We start from the raw sequence: 16300 nt of genomic DNA, 5'->3' as shown, positions 1-16300 counted from the left end.
TTCTACTAACATTGGACTTTGTTTTTTCTTCTTTTTTCTAGTTCCTTTAAGTATAATGTTGGATTATTTATTTGAGATTTTTCTTGCTTCCTGAGGTAGGCTCATATCACTATAAATTTCCCTCTTAGAACTGCTTTTGCAGTGATCCATAGATTTTGGATCATTGTGGTTCTATTTTCATTTGTTTCTACGTATTTTTAAATTTCTCCTTTGATTTTGTCAATGGTCCATTCATGTTGTTTAATTTCCATGTTTTTGTGGTTTTCCCCAATTTTTCTTTTGATTGATTTCTGGTTTCACACAATTGTGGTCAGAGAAGATGCATGATATGATTTCTACCTTCTTAAATTTATTGAGACCTGTTTTGTAAACTGGTGTGATTAATCCTGGAGAATGTTCCATGTATGCTTGAGAAGAGCGTGTTTTCTGCTGCTTTTGGATGGAATGTTCTGTATGTGTCCATTAAGTCCATTCTCCTGAGTTTGGTGAGCATCGTTTTGACCATTACTTTTAACCCTTTATCAGGTAGATTGCTTATCTCCATTTTGTTTAGTTCTTTTTCTGAGGTTTCATCTTGTTTTTTCAATTGGAACATATTCTTCTGCCTCCTCATTTTGCCTGACTCTCTCTGTGTTTGCTTCTATGTATTAGGTAAATCAGCTCCTTCAGCTCCCAGTCTTGAAGGGGTGGCCTTATTAGGAGATGTCGTGTGGGCCCAGAGGTGCAACCCTGCCTGGCCACAGAGTCGGGCCCTCGAGGGTCCCCTGTGTGGGCTGTGTGCAGCCTCCCGCTGTGGGGGTGCTGCAGCTACTGCTGAGGCATGCTGGTGGGCGGGGCTGTTGCTCAGCTGGCCGTGAGGCCTAGCCAAAGTGCAGGGTGGGCGGCGCTTCATCAGGGCACGCCCACTGACACTAACAGGTTAGGTGGAGCGTTCCAAAATTGCGCCCACCAGCCGGCATTAGCAAGGTAGCCTGAGATCACGGATACGGCTCCCGCCAGAGACTCAGTCCCCAGGGAGCAGCCCACTTGGTTCCCGCCTCTCTGGCAGCTGCTTCAGCGTCAGTAAGTGGGCTGTGAGCTGTTCAGTCTGGTATTCTTGCACTGGTTTTTAGGTCGAGTGAGTCTGCACGTTCAACTCCACTGAGAGCGGGTTTTCCACTCCCTGTGCTTCTGTAGTCCTCCTGGGTATTCTCTGTTGGTTTTCAAAGCCGGGTGTTTTGGGGGCTGGTCTCTCTGAGCGGGATCTAGGGTTGGGGGCTGCGTGTGGAGCTTGAATCCCTCACTCCTCAGGGAAGAGACCCGTCCCCTGTGGTCCCTCCTGACTGGATTGCGGTAGCTGGGGAGGGGTTTTCCTGGGAAAGTCCGTCTCTCTGCTTCCCCTGCCCGTCTCCACTCTGTCCTTCTACCCTTCGTGGTGGAGGCTCTGTTCAGCCAGTGTTCAGGTCCCTTTCCGAGGAGGTGGTCCCACATGTGGCTGTGGACTTGCTGTGTCCGTGTGAAGAGGCGAGCTCGGGAACTTCCTGTGCTGAACCCTCTCCTCAGCTGATCCTGCCGATTGAGAGCCAGCGAGCGGCACGTGTCGCGCTGACCTGAGCCCATGCGGCCCTGGCAGCTAGAAGAGCAGGGGCAGACTCTTCCCAGGAGGAATGGAAAAGAACCTTCCTTACTCCAGAAGAGACGAGCAGGCCTCATATGGAGGTGGAAGGGTGTGAAGTTAATGACGGCGTTAAAGTTCTTTCATCGCTGCTTGATTAGAGGCTGTAGACAATTAACAGCAAGTGAGGATCTTATGTAGGAAGGAGCAAGTAATACGGTGAGCTGGCAGCTCTTCCCACGGTGCCAGGCTCGGTGGTCACGGCCTCCACTGCCAGCCCAGGGCACCGGGAAGGGGTCTGACACTCCCCCCGCCTCACACAGGGCTGCGTCTGCCTGGAGGAAGGGTCGCCTCTTCGACAGGCCCGAGAGCCCCCTGCCGGCCACCGGGCTGTGGGGAAGAGGCGCTGGGATCCAGATGCTCCCACTCCTGCCTGAAATCAGTACCAACCTTGTGTGTGAACGCACAGAGGCGAATCCTGGGCCTGCTCTGCACGTGACACGGGACCCCCTGCGTCCTCCGTGGAGGCCTGTGCTGAGCTCAAGGCCTTTGGAAGGAGTGGAAAGGGAGGGTGGGGCGCCGGGAACCATGCGGCTGCTGCCTGGTTCCCGCATTTCACCCAGGCCCGGCTGGGGCCCCAGTTTCCGTGAGGATCAAGGATCATCCTCCAGCTTTCCCAGGATGGCAGCACGCCGTGCTGGGGGGTGCGGCTGAAGGCGTGGGGTGGGAAGGGGTGCAAAGGATGCACCCTACCCTGTGGCCGCACTCGGACCTGGACGGAGTGACCCGGCGCACGGCAGGGACCGCAGAGCTGCAGGCGTCGGGCTGGGAGCCGGTTGGTCCCTCCGGGGCGTTTTCTTGAGTCACAACAGGGGAAGCAGATGCCACGTCCCCTGGCCAGCGCCGCCCCAGCGCAAGCTGCACGCAGGTGTGCAGGCCCCTAGTGCAGGAGAACGCCCGTGGGGAGGTGGGGGGCAGAGGTGTTCCAGGTGAAGTCAGATTTGTTTACATTCCGCCCCCCAGCCATGCACACTGAGAGGCTGAACTTGAAGTATTGAGACCAGAGGAGGGATTACTCCTCAGAGAACAAATTTAAAATAAAGATGAAGACAGCAAGGGCATTAGTGCCCTGGTGCCACTCAGCACAGGCCCCTCACATGGAGCCCCCGCTCCCCGGCCTCTCCCGCCCGGGCCTCTCCCCAGCCTCCCGCAGTGCCCCCCACCCCCGCCAGGTCCCTGCGGCCACGGAACCACCTGCCTCCAGCTCGCTGCTTTGTAAACACAGATTCTCCATCTTTTTTGAGCCTCAGTGTGCTCAGCTGTGAAATGGGTGGGTAGCCCAGCCTCAGAGCTCACGTGGGGCTTGGGCGAGACCATGACTAATGCCAGCTTCCTGCGCTGCACCCTCGTCCTGCCTCGGCCCATGGCACCCGAGGTGGGGTGGGGCTCTGCACGCTGCCCCATGGGCGCAGCTGCCCGTCAACAGCTCCCCGTCAACAAGGTAGGGCAGAGTTCTGACTCTGATGACTTGGAGGAGGAGGGCGCCTCGTTCCCCCGGGGCTGAAGGCATCCTTGGAAGTAAGCCCCTCTCCCCCGCGTGGTTAGCGCCCGAGGGGCACCAGAACCAGTATGTATTAGGGGCACCAGAACCAGTATGCATCCAAGAAATAAATAGCTGAAACTGGGAAGGAAACCTCGCTTCCCCCTGTTAGACTCTGGGCGTCCCACGTGAGGAGGCGGGACGCAGAATAGATCCAGTCTGCCTGCAGACTCGCTCAGGACGTGCCTCAGCAGAGCCCGTGGTCCTGGAGGCTGGCGCTCCGGCCGCGGCGGGGCCCACAGTTGGTCCAGGCCGGGCGAGTCGGCTGGTGGTTTCCGCCAGGTTCGCCTCAGTTGCCCGTTTTCTGCCGTTATGACTTCGTCAGGAACCGTGGTGTGTTTCTCTAAAGTACCAGTGGGATTTTGAAAGAAGCCTCTTCTGATTTAAAGGCTTAATCCAGATGACTTGAGGCCCACGGTCTGAAGAATACTCATTCTTGTGTGATGGGAAGACGCTGAGAAGTCAACACAGACCTTGTTCCCTAATGGCTCGGGGATCCCAGAATGCTGAGAGAGACCATCACCTCGTCCCCAGAAACGTTGCTCTGTCATCTGACGGCCGCTCCCCAGATCACAGACACACACACGGCTCGTCGGCTCTTTGCCGAGGTCTCTGACACTCACTTGCTTTGAAAACCTGAGTTGACTCCGCCGTAGAGGTGGGTGCTGACGGACGCTGCGCCGGGGGTGGGGGGCCCGCCCTGGGCAGCTGAGACCCCCGAGCCTCATGCTCGCCACCCGGGGTCTGTCCTCTCCCGGCAGGGACGGCGCCCCCTCCTGCAGGAGCCCCCGTGTCCACAGCTCCACGGCAGGTGGCCCCTGAAGTCACCCAGTCCCAGGGGCTGGAAGGGTGGGTGGGGGCAAAGGAAAAGGCCACCTGCCAGGCCCTGGTGGAGGGACCCTGACCCCCCGGGGCTGCACGCCGGTGCGTATCCTTGTTAAGAGACGCCCTTTCAGCTCCCATGTGGGCCCCTCGTCCCTCCAGCCCCCCACCTCCCTCTGGACCTAGCTCCCTGTGGACCCACACCTGTGTCATCCATCCTCTGCTTCTGTTTGCTTCTTCCCTTTCCTTTCTGGAGAGCAGCCCCTCTGCCTTTCCTTCTGTCCTCCTGGGAGCACCTCCCAGGGCACCCCTCCTCCTTCTGGTCCCAGCGGTGTACTTGGACCCCAAATGAGGAAACTCAGAGCCCACTTCCCCCACTTATCCTCATAGCCCAGCTTGTCCAGCAGAACTCAGGGCTGGATGAAACCGTTCCCAGTGCACACACACGTACACACACACACAAGTACATACACACATGCACACATACACATACATACATGAACACATGCGCATACATGCACATGCGGATACGTTACATGCACACATACACATGGACACACGACCACACACCCCCCTTTTTCTTCAACAGTCTTGATCTTAGTCTCAAAACCAGAGTCCCTATTTTATTCTTTCCATAAATGTTGATTGCGCACCTGCCTGGTGCAGACACTGTTCTAGACCCTGGGGTGGAGCACGAACAGGACACGAAAGCCTCTACCCCATGGGGAGCACGCTGTGGGGGAGGGCAGATGAGAGGGGAGAGGGGCCCCCAGGTGGAGGGGGCAGGTGCAAAGGTCCTGAGGCAGGAGTGTGCGTGTGTGTTCGGGAGCACCTCAGTTTGCTGGGTCCCCTCAGCTGGACAGGCACACGCACCCTCTTCTGGGTGGATCCCTGGGTTCCCTCAGCAGCAGATGGACACAGCCGCAGGGCAGCCGGTGGCCACCTGCCAGGATCCCAGCTGAGGACAAAAGATCTGCCCCAGAAGGACAAGCTGCCAGGACTCCTCACGGGAGAAGGGAACCTGCACTCTCCACACACACCCTCCTCGAGGTTGCCCGCCCTGCAGTCCCGTGGGACAGGAGCCTGGGAAGAGGGGCCTCAGTCAGCAGGACTTCAGCCCACAGACCAGGGGTTCGAGGGAGGTTGCCCAAGTCATGACACTTGCCCACGTGTCCCCCAGCTTGGCGTCCCCCTGGCCACTGTGGGTCACCGGCAGCAGAATCAGAAAGACTGTTCTCACACCACCGAGGGGCAGAATGAGGCAGACGAGTGAGATCTGTGTTTCACTCTGTTTCCTTGAGAGCAGGCCTCATCCTTATTGGCTCGTAGCCCCCCAGGACCAGCCCAGCGGCCCTCCCCCCATCCTCTCCCCTATCCTGCCCCCCAGTGAGGCAGTCTGGGTGTGAATGCAGTTTTCATGGGACGTTGGTTTATAGAGATTCCTCTTCGCCCTCCAAGAGGCCCCCGAGCAGCACACACGTGCAAGTAGAAGGATGACACCCAGCTCTTTGTTGATCGCCTGGTGTCATGTGGCTGGCGTGAATCTTCACCCCAGACAAGGAGGTCCTCCCGATGGGGCCTCGTTCACCCTCCCCGAGGGCCCGAGTCCTTCCTCTTGTCAGATGTGTCTCTAAGACCCAGTCCATCCTCTCACTCCAGGGGAGCAGGGTAGTGGTGAGGCCAGGCCTTCGCCTGGCAGGGCAGGGGCATCCAAGTGGCGTGGGTTTTGTTTAGTTTATCTCATTTTACTGAATTTTACAGCCGGGACGTCTGTGCTCTGCAGGGCTCTCCGCCTGTTCTAGCCTCTCCCTCCCAAGGCCCCTCTGAGCCAGGGGGCCTCCCTTCTCCTCGCCTGACCCCAGTGAGTTGTGTCCCATCTCTGCGTCACCTTCTAAGAAGGGCCTCCAGGGTCAGGAGGGTGCTCTGGGAGTCGGTGAGCTCCTGTCTTCAGGAGCCAGCCTGGGAGGGGCAGTGTGCCCACCAGGCACATCCTGGTAGGCTGCCCAGGAGATGACACTTCTTAAAAATGCAGCTTGGGACTTCCCTGTCGGTCCAGTGGTCAAGACTCCGTGCTTCTATTGCAGGGGGCGCGGGTTCGATCTCTAGTCGGGGACCTACGATCCCACATGTTGCGTGGTGCGGCCAGAACAAATGTCTTTAAATGCATCTGGTTCCCTGTTGGAGTGAAAGCCGCGCCACTTTTCCTGCCCAGATCGCGTGAGCAGTGTATTTGCCTGAAACCACTCTCTCGTTAGGTCAAACTCACTGGGTCCACAAAGCCCCAAGGTAGCAGAGCACTTACAGCTGGTGCCTGAGGGCGCAGCTTCTAAGCCCTAGGCCAGGGTTCACACCACTAAATTGTTCCAAGAGGCTTAAAAGAAAAGCAGAATTTCAATTAGCCACAGATCTGAGGAGTCCCTAACTGGGCTGCCTTTTCTTTAAAAGGGCCCCTGAGTCTCTTCCAGCTTAGATGGATGAGTAAGCAGCAGGTGAGATGAAACAAGGAAAACCCAGCCCGGGGCTGTGTAGCTCAGCCCCGTTTTCCCGAAGGCTTTCTCTTGCCCAGAGTGTCAGGCATGAAGCAGAGAGAAGAGAATGAAGCAGGGGCCCAGAGAGCTGGCGCCACCATCTCGTCTGGCAGGGCCTCGGGCGAGTCGTGTGGCCGCCGTGCGCTCCGCCGGCCGGCTCAGCGCAGGGCGTGGGGGCCGTGGCTGCTGGGTCACCGGGGGAGCTCGGTCCCTTCCCTGCCCGCCGCTCCTGGTAGCTGATCCCAGCTGCGCCCCCTCACCGGCCTGCCTCTCCTGCCGCAGGTACCTGGCGCTCTATGCCTACAAGCCCCAGAAGAGCGACGAGCTGGAGCTGCGCAAGGGCGACACGTACCGCGTGCTGGAGAAGTGTCGGGATGGCTGGTTCAAGGGCACAGCGCTGCGGACGGGGCTCTCGGGCGTGTTCCCGGGGAACTACGTGACGCCCGTCTCCAGGTGAGGTGTGAGGGGCAGAGCCGCGCGTGGCAGCTGCACACGGGGGCGGGCATTCCAGGGCGGGACCTCGTGGGCACGTGGGCATGTGTGAATGCGTGTGCGTGTGTGTGCATGTGTGAGTACAGCGGGTGTGTGTGCGAGAAGCACATGCCATTCACACATGTGAAGGCAAGATTACATATTCCCAGAAGTTAACCATTATTATTGAGCGGAGCATTATGTGTGATTAGTTTCTTTTCTTCCTTGTGATTTCCTGTGTTTTACAAATTTACTGGTAGTTTTTATAACCTCGGAAAAGCAGTTAAAAAATTCGCTAGAGATGACCCAGGGTTGTCAGATGTTTCCATGGAGGGGAGCGTCCACTGCAGGGTGGAACCCTGGATTACCCAGCCCTGGTTCACAGCTCAGGACACGCAGGTCCGCTGGAGGCTTGCCCCCGGGCCTCTGCTCTCTTTGGAACAAGACTTCCAGGAAGACAACTGAACAATGCCCAAACCTGCACTGACGACGGACCGACTCGCACCTTTGAAGCAGCGGGGAGGGGAGCCACGCCACCCACGGTCCCTCCTGGAAAGGCCCACCATTTGTGAGCCCCGTGGCCCCATGGCCCTGGACGAGGAGGCCCTTCTCCCCACAGCTGCTCCGCAGAGGCTCTGCTTCCCCGGGGCCCTCCCACATGGCCCCGGACCCTGGCGGCAGTGCCCCACGTGTGGCTCTGGGGTTTCACGACTGAGATCCTGAGGGGACAGAAGGGACATTTTCCCAGCTCTTAGACAAATGGAAGGCATTTGATCCCCGAAACCGGACCCCAGGAGCTTCCCAGCCCAGACCCACATGCTCAGAGCTGGTGCACGGCTCAGCGCCGGCACGTGCAGAACAGACCCTCAGAGCCCGTCTCGGGGTCCTGTGCTCCTTTGTGTTCCTGGGCTGTCGACACCGGCTTCATCTGGAAAGTATGGGCGAAACCGCAAGTTCCCCGGCGTCCGTCAGGAGCGCAGGGCTTGTCTGCACCCTTTCCTGGAGGCCCCAGAGCCAGGAAGCTGTGTCCAGAGGGAGACGGGTCCTGCTTCCTGCCGCCTGCCGCCTGCCAGATGCGTCCAAGCCGATTCCTTCTGCACATGTTGGGGACACACAGCTGTTTGTTAGACTAAATCAAGGCAGTGGCTCTGGAACAAAATATCTGATTAGCATCATTTCTTTTTCTTAGGGTTCTCTTGCTGTTTCTCAGATATTCGCATCGAGAGACCATGCCATTGTACAGGGGGCTCTGCTGCCAGCCTGAGCTCTGGGCATCGCATGCCTGCAGGCGCTCTCTTGGTGGTGCTTCAGGATTTGTCCCCGGACCACGTGGCCTGTGTGGCGTGGTTGCATCTGTGCCCTCCCCTGACTTCATTCTGTTTACTTCCTCAGGGTTCCTGTAGGTGGGGCTGGGCCACCCCGGAATAACGCGGTCGGAGGGTCTCCGCTGGCCAAGGGGATGGCCACAACGCTTCACCCAGGCGGTGGGAGTCTGAGTAGCCTGGCCACGGCCCTGAGGCCGGCCCTCCCCCTCACCATGGCCCAGGCTCCGGCCCAGCACCAGGCAGTCTCGCCCGCACTGAGCAGTTGTCTGCGGCACTCAGTTCAGCCGGCGGCCAGCCAAGCCCGGAGCGCCGGCCCCCCCGGTATGTAGCAGGCTCCCGCGGGCCTCATTCTGCTGGAAAATTTGAGGAGGGTGGTCTCAGGGTCAGAAGTCATGAGCATCCTTTTGGCCCAGGTCTCGAGCAGTCCATGGAAGGGCCCGTCGTAACATGAACTTCTGCTAATCTTGGGGGATGTGTTGACTTAATCATGTTAGCCTGTTCTGGCCGCTGGAATGGAGTAGAGAATTCACAGGTGTTTATACACTTCATGTAGCCAGAGGACTGGGTGGACCAGTGAGGCTACCTTGGCGCCTCTGGGCACCCTTGTCAGCCGCTGTGGGTCACCTACGTCCAAATGCCAGGTGCTAAGGGGGTCTCCCGATTAGGCAGCACCCCCAGGACAGAGCTGGTAATGAGACAGATCCACAGGGTCCCTTCCTGAAATGCTTTGAGGCTGGAGGGAGTGATGGCCATCGACTCTTCACCTTCATGCGGCTTCACCAATAGGCAGACTGACCAGAATTCAGGAGAACCCGGGTTGCTCCCAGTGTAGCGTGAGAGGACGGAAAGTGTGGGGTGGATGGTGCAGGCATGAAGAGGGGTTAGCACGTCTTGCTTGGAAGCTTGGCAGTGAGCTAAGAGGAGCTGCTAAGCATGGCTCACATGATGCTCCTGGGAACCAGGCCAGTAACTTTCCGACACGTAGAACCAGTAACATTGTCACCGTGTAGTGACAAGGGACCCAGGACAGGAGAATGTACCGCTGAATTTCACTTAAATGACACAGAATTCCTTTTCCCACCCCAGCCTCATTCTCAGAAATCATCTCTCTTTTTCTCAAAGTAAGGCTTAAAGGATAATAAATGTAAATTCTTTAGAGCAGTAAAGTACACTGTTTTCTAGACTCTGGCCAGCCAGAGACGGCCCGTTAGGAGTCTCCAGAAAGCATCTCCTTGGTGTGAGAAGCCCAGACGACACTCAGCACAGTGGGGCCACAGTCCCTCCCAGTCGCGGCCAAGGGACACGAGCGGGGCGGGTGTCCGGGCGCCCCCCGCCCCCCATTGTCGGGACGCGTTGCTGAGCGCTGGCAGGAAGCCCAGCGTTTCAGAGCCGGCCCTGCTCTCAGCCCTGGGACTGGCCCTTAGGGCGGCGGGGCCGGTGGCGGGGCGCGGCGGGCGCTGTGACGAGGCTGGTGAGGGGTCGGTCCCAGGCGGAGCTGCCTGTAGCACCCAGGCAGGGGGGAGGGAACAAAGGCACAGAAGTGCGAGAAGCGCGTCCTTGTCCTCCAGCTGGAGCGGTGCAGTGAGGGCAGCGAGCAGGGCGGGTTGAAGGGCCGGGGGGCAGCGGGGGTCCTGCGCTGGGGCCCCTCCTACCGGGATGGTGTGCGAGGACGTGCCCCCGGCGGGCGTGGCGCGTGCTCAGCGCAGCCGCCGGTACCGTCCTGTCAGAGGACAGCCCTGGAGCGCGCAGGGCACGGAGTCAGCAAGGCGAATGTGATTCATTACCAGCGGTCAGGGCCGAACTCTGGTCCAGGCCGTGGGAACCCCCAGGGCTTCTGAACAAGAGGTGACGCTTTACCAGACGTCCCCGGGCACAGTGGGGAGGAAGAGTTGGCTTGGGGACTGGTGAGGTGTTGCTGTCCAGGTGAGAGGTGACAGTGGTCTGGCCCCAGGGCTGGGGTTGCAGAATTGGGACAAAATAATGAGCTATTTAGGGGGCACAGGGGCCGTGTGGAAGAGCTGGGAGGGGCAGGGCTGCTGGTGCAGTTTGCCGGTGCCGTCCCCTGACCTAGAGGCGCCCAGAGGGGTCTGGCTTACGGGGGAAGGTTGGCCTGTGGCTCTGAGGGGTGTCGTGGGCGCTGGTCCACCGTGGCCCTGGCTGACCTGGACCGGCCTCCAGATGTGGGGCTCCCGTCCGTGTGTGAATCCCCCCTCGCCACGGTGGGGGCGGTGCTGCTCGTCCACGCCTGGCGGGTGAGGTGCTGGCACCGGCCTGGACTCTGGACAGACATCCTGAATGTGGCTTCCTTTCAGAGGACAAAACTTGAGGGGCCCCTGGGTCCCTTTTGGGGGTGAAGGTGGTGGTGAAACACCCAGCTTTTCAGGGGACCAGGGTGGACTTCCTGTGCCCAGTGCCCAGTCATAGTGGGTACAGGGTGGACTTCCTGTGCCCAGTACCTGGTCATCCATGGGTACAGGGTGGACTTCCTGTGCCCAGTGCCCGGTCATCCATGGGTGCAGGGTGGACTTCCTGTGCCCATTGCCCGGTCATCCGTAGGTGCAGGGCCTACTTCTGGTGCCTGGTGTTCAGCCTCGTGCTGGGTGGTGTTCCCAAACAGCAGCAGTGGGATCTGTAACAAGGAAGCCTCATGGGTGGGCTTGGCACTTCCCTGGTGTAGAGCCTCCAAGACTGACTCTGCCATCCCAGGGACCCTGTAAATGCTTATAGTCCTTCATATGTGGGTTTTGCTTAAATTAATGAAAAGTAAGGTCTGTTCTTGCAGCTGGCCTCCGGGGCCCTGGGGAAGAGCCAGCTGTTTGTGTCCTAAAGGAGTCTCTGCAGGAGTATTATCTGCGCCAGACCTCTTGCCCCAGCCGCTACCTTCCAGCTGGCCCTGGCTTAGAGCAGCTGATGGTGTTTATTTTAGCCTCTGGCTGTGATGCGGCCACTGAGCGCCTAATGATCAAGTGAGCCCGGGAACTCCCGGACTGCTGCTCCATGGCTGGTGAGACGTGCACCGAGATGCTGGTCTCCTAGGCCCTGGGAGCACCCGAGCAGGTTCTGGGCAGCCCGCGTCCCAAGCCAGGTCCCTTCTGCCTGTGAACCACTCATCCACTCACCCAGCCCGCCTCACGCATTTCCCTGTGCCTGGTGACCCCGAGAGGTTGGGGCGTGCCTCCAGCATGGCTGCCCTGGCTCTGCACCAGGTGCCCTGCAGTGGCCTTTCCATGCCCCGCCGTTACAGCACCCTCCCCAATTCAAAGCAGAACGCGACCTGCCCGTCTCATTTATGGAACGGAATGAGAGCAGAATAAAAGAAATTGGCACGGCCAGGGCAGAACAACACTGCGTGTCTGTCCTCGATCACCATGGTAACCACCACGGGTGACAGGCGTGCTCTTCCATCTGTTTAATTTTACGTGTGGGAAGCGCGAGGTGCAGGATGGTTTAACGGCTTCCCCAGCGCGTTCCAGCCCGGGGCTTGTCCCCATGCTTGTGCTGCCACAGCCAGGCTACGGGAGGCTCCCCCCATCATTTCAGTAATTAAATGCCACAGAGTTCCCACGGCACTTTGCACGTCACTCTGCATCTAGAGGGCAGAGCACACTGCTGACAGCACAGGCAGTGGATTGCCCGTTTCCGCAAACCCCAGCCCAGGCACCTGAGCGGCCCTCGTCAGTGTTCTCAGCCCGAGCCAAAGTCGGGCAGTTGAACAAAGGCCCGATTGCACTGGCCATGGCACCGGGGGGCAAGAGCCCTGTACGGCCATTCACTCATCAGCAAAAAGCACTGGAGGAGAGCTGGGCACCCGGGGCCTCTGCCGGGGTCCAGACATACAGAGAAGAGCCAGAAACCCGTTTCTGCCCCCACTCTGAGAGGAGGACGAGGAAACACACGCTTACAGTGGAATTTGAAAAGCACTGGGGTGGAGGCCTGGCAGGTACTAAGGTGCACGGAGTGGGAGGGTACCTCACTCAGACCAGGGAGGAAGTGGGAGCAGCTGCAGAGGGGCCTGTGAACCGTCTTCCAGAGGTGATGCTGCCTTGCTTCTTAAAGGACTGAGAGGAAGTATGTGGGCCGACAAAGCAGAAAGGGAGTCCAGCAGAGGGATGAGCGGGCAGAGCGGGGAGAGGAGAGAGACCGTGGTTTCTACGTGGGGTGACTTGACCTAATTTGATGTGACTGAGACGGAGGTAGGCAGGAGAAGCTGCGTGTCGTGTCGGTGGCGGTTCTCTGCAGAGGCAAAGTTTACTTTAGGTCTTAAAGCGGTGGAGCTGAGTGTGCAGGGGTGAGTGGTGGAGCGCGGGAGGGGCTGGAGCCCGCCGAGGGCCGGGGCCTGAGGACCCGAGTGGCCCAGTGCAGGAGGGAGCAGAGCTGGATGGCTCTCTTCCCCTGTGTCAGGGAACCTCAGCTTTTATCCTGAGGGCAGCAGGGCTCCTGAAGGGTTTTAAATAATGGATGTGATCAGATTTTTGTATCCAAAGGATAAAGCTAGATTTCTGCTTACAGCTAAGATAAAGTAACGAGGTCAGGATTTACCTTCCCATCAGAAACAACTGAAAAAACAGACAAATATATAAAACAGTGGTTTGTGAGACACTAGATACTAGAAAACTAAGGACAGTGATCCATGATAGACGAGAACAAACAGGAGGATCCCAGCTCACTGCCTGGAGAGAAGGCTGGGCGTTGGCATGGCGAGGGTAGCGAAGGTGAGCCCAGCAGGTGCCCTGGAGGGGTGGTGCGGAGACGAGGGTCTGGGTGACCGAGCCCCAGTGGGGAGGGATCTGCACAGAGAGAAAAGCCCAGCGGGTACAGAGCATCCCTGGACCAGGACGCTGAGAACTAATAGGCAGGTGTGTGTGAGGAACGCACGGAGCCAGGAGCACGGTGACAGGAAGGGTCCTCCCTCTCAGTGTCCGCAGATACGCAGCTGGAAGGTGCCTGTTCCCGCCAGCCGGCTCCCAGGGCACCGGGCCGTCCGTGCAGAGGGGCCTCACCTGGTAGTGGCAGCACCGCTCTCGTCCCACCTGTGTCTGATGGCAGTAAAGAAGCACTGGGCGTGGGGAGGAGCAGGAAAACATGCCCCACCGCAACGAGATCAACCAACCAGTCAATGAAAGCTGACTCAGAACTGACACAGATGTTTGAATTAGTGGACAAAGATATTAACACAGATGTTATAATTGCATTCAGTATGCTCAGAAAGGTAAGCAGAAACATGGAAGATACTTTAAAGACCAAAACCAAACTTTAAGAAATAACTACACGTGTGAGATCAAGAATACCCTGGATGGCATTAACGGCAGGTTAGACGTTGCTAAGAAAATATTAGTGAACTTGACGGTATAGTGATAGAAACCATGAAAAATGAAACAGAGATAAAAGAGAATTGTTTTAAATTAAAAGAGCATCAGTGAGCAATGGGGCAACTTCAAGTGGCCAAATATATTTCTAACTGGAGTCCCCAAACTAAAGGAGAAAAGGGTGGGACAGAAAAATTATTTGAAGAAATAATGACCAAAGTTGTTCTGAATTTGATGAAAACTATAAACTCACAGATCAGTGACAGCTGGCGAATCCCAAGCACAAGGAACGTGGAGAAAACTACACCAAGGCAAATTATCATCAAATCGTTCACAATCTGTGATGGAGAAAACCTTAAAGGTAGCAAGAGAAAAAAATACATGTGAAGTAGGAAAAAATAAGGATGAAGGTGGATTTCTTGTGAGGAATTCTGCAGGTGAGAAGACAGTAGGAAACTAAATAAATCATGAAAGAAATGAATCTGTCAAGTTAGGATCCTATACGCAGTAAAAGTATCTTTCATAAATGAAAGCGGGACTTCCCTGGTGGTCCAGTGGTTAAGAATCTGCCTTCCAATACAGGGGACAGGGGTTCGATCCCTGGTTGGGGAACTAAGGTCCCACACGCCGAGGGGCAGCTAAGCCTGTGTGCCACAACTAGAGAAGCCCGCGTGCTGTAACGAAGACCCAGTGCAGCCAAAAAGCAAACAAAATCTCTCATAAATGAAAGCAAAATAAAGAATCATTCAGACACAGTAAAGCTAAAAGATTTCATCACCAATGGACCCACACTATGAAAAATGTTGAACAGCGTTCTTTAGGAAGAAGGGAAGTGACACCAGTTGGCAATGGGTCTATACAAAGGAATGAGGAGCAGTAGAAACGGTAACTACGTGGATAAATGCATCAGATTTTTTCCTTACTATTTAAAAATCTTTAAAATAAAACTGACTGTTTAAACAAAAATAGAAATAGTGCAGTTTGGGATTAAAAATGTATATAGAAGTAAAGTATGTGGTAGCAGATGCACAGAGGGTGGGAGGGGAGGCCCAGAAGCACCATGCACATTGTCGGGAGTCTTGTCTATTCGTGTGCTGCGTGAGGACGTGTAGGTAGGTGACCATAAACTAGAGACGCAGGCAACCACTAAACGTCAAAGCAAAGAGTTTCAGCAAACAGGCTAACAGAGGCGATAAAATAGAATCACAGAAACTTCCATTAATCCAAAAGAAGGTGTAAAAAGAGGGGAACGGGAACAAAGTACACGGGTCAGATAGAAAACCTGTAGTAAAATGTAGGTTTATACCTAATCATGTAAATAATCACATTAAATACAAATCATCTGAATAGCCTCAAGGAGAATTCAGAGCTTGTTACGAAAAAAAAAAAAGACAAGACCCAACCATATGCTGTGAACAGAAAACAGATTTTAATACTTTAAATATAAAACCATAAATCAGTTAAAATTAGAAGGCCACACAGTTGATCCCATTACTCGCAGTCTCTATGGTTTTATGGTGTTCTGTAAGGTTTCCATGAGCACTGAATTAGTGAATACTGAGCTGTTGCCCCTAAGTGAGATGTGTACGTTGCACGCAGACTACAATCTTAAATACTAAAAACAACCCATCAGGGTAGATTCTATTTTCTTTGTTTTACAAAAGAGAAAATGAGGTTCAGAAGTATGAAGTGACTTGCCTGAGGCTGCCTGACTAACAGGTGACGGATGGAGTCAGGATCCAAACTGATTCAGAACTGTTAAACCTCTAGACAGCTGGATAAAGAATAAAGAGAGGTACACAAATTATCAATACCACGGATAATAAAATTGACATCACTGCAGATTCTACAGAATGGTAAGGGATTATTATTTTAAAAAACTTTATGCCAATAAACTTAACAAATTAGACAAAATGGATATATTTCTTAAAAGACACAAATTGATAACTTAAGGTGAACTAAAAAACCTGGATAGACCTCTGTTTATTAAAGAAATTGAATTAGTTTAAAACCTTTCACAAAGAAAACTGCAGGCCTAAGTGGCTGTATTGATGAGTTATACCTGTTGGTTAAGGAAGAAATTATAACAATTCTACGGAAACTCTTCCAGAAAATTGAAAAGAAGAGAGAATGCTTCCTGACTCTTTCTGTGAAGCCAGCGTTACCCTCGTAACAAAACCAGGCAAAGACGTTAAAAAGTAAAACTACAGACCGATATCACTCAAAACAGAGGTGTAAAAATTCTCAGCAAAATTTTAGCAAGTCAAATACAGCGATAAGTAAAAAGGATAATACATCCTGATCAAGTAGAGTTTATCCCAGGAACTTAAGCTTTGATTAATGTTTGACAGTCAATACAATTCAGTGTATTGACACACTCAAAAATGAACATAACATGATCATTTCAGTAGATGTGGAAAAAAATTTTGACAAAATCCAACATAAATTAGAGTAGGATTCAGAACAAAGACGTGCGTCAAATGACTCAAGTTTTTTTGCTGCGCTGTCCACGTCTGCACATTAAAACTCTCAGAAAATGAGAAAAGAGAAGTGAGCTTCTCAGCCTGATAAAGGGTATCTGTGAAAACCCACAGCTAACCTCAGACTTAATGGTGAGAAACTAAAAGCTGGGACTTCCCTGGTGGCACAGAGAT

General features: G+C 55.0%; 1 protein-coding gene across 1 annotated transcript in view; it reads left to right on the top strand.

Annotated features, from left to right (window-relative positions):
- The window catches only part of SH3RF3 (SH3 domain containing ring finger 3), a 200977-nt gene that overhangs the window by 147661 nt on the left and 37016 nt on the right, over positions 1-16300 (top strand). Inside the window, exons 10-11 of the mRNA XM_029231433.1 lie at positions 6827-6997; positions 8408-8661. Coding sequence (XP_029087266.1) covers positions 6827-6997; positions 8408-8661 — 425 coding nt within the window. The remainder of the gene's footprint in view (positions 1-6826; positions 6998-8407; positions 8662-16300) is intronic.

Source organism: Monodon monoceros, unplaced genomic scaffold (genome assembly GCF_005190385.1).
Source record: "Monodon monoceros isolate NGI ecotype Baffin Bay Population unplaced genomic scaffold, NGI_Narwhal_1 Super_Scaffold_19, whole genome shotgun sequence".
Taxonomy (NCBI): Eukaryota; Metazoa; Chordata; class Mammalia; order Artiodactyla; family Monodontidae; genus Monodon; species Monodon monoceros.
Note: the sequence above shows the minus strand (reverse complement) of the source record. Positions and strands in the feature narration are given on the sequence as shown.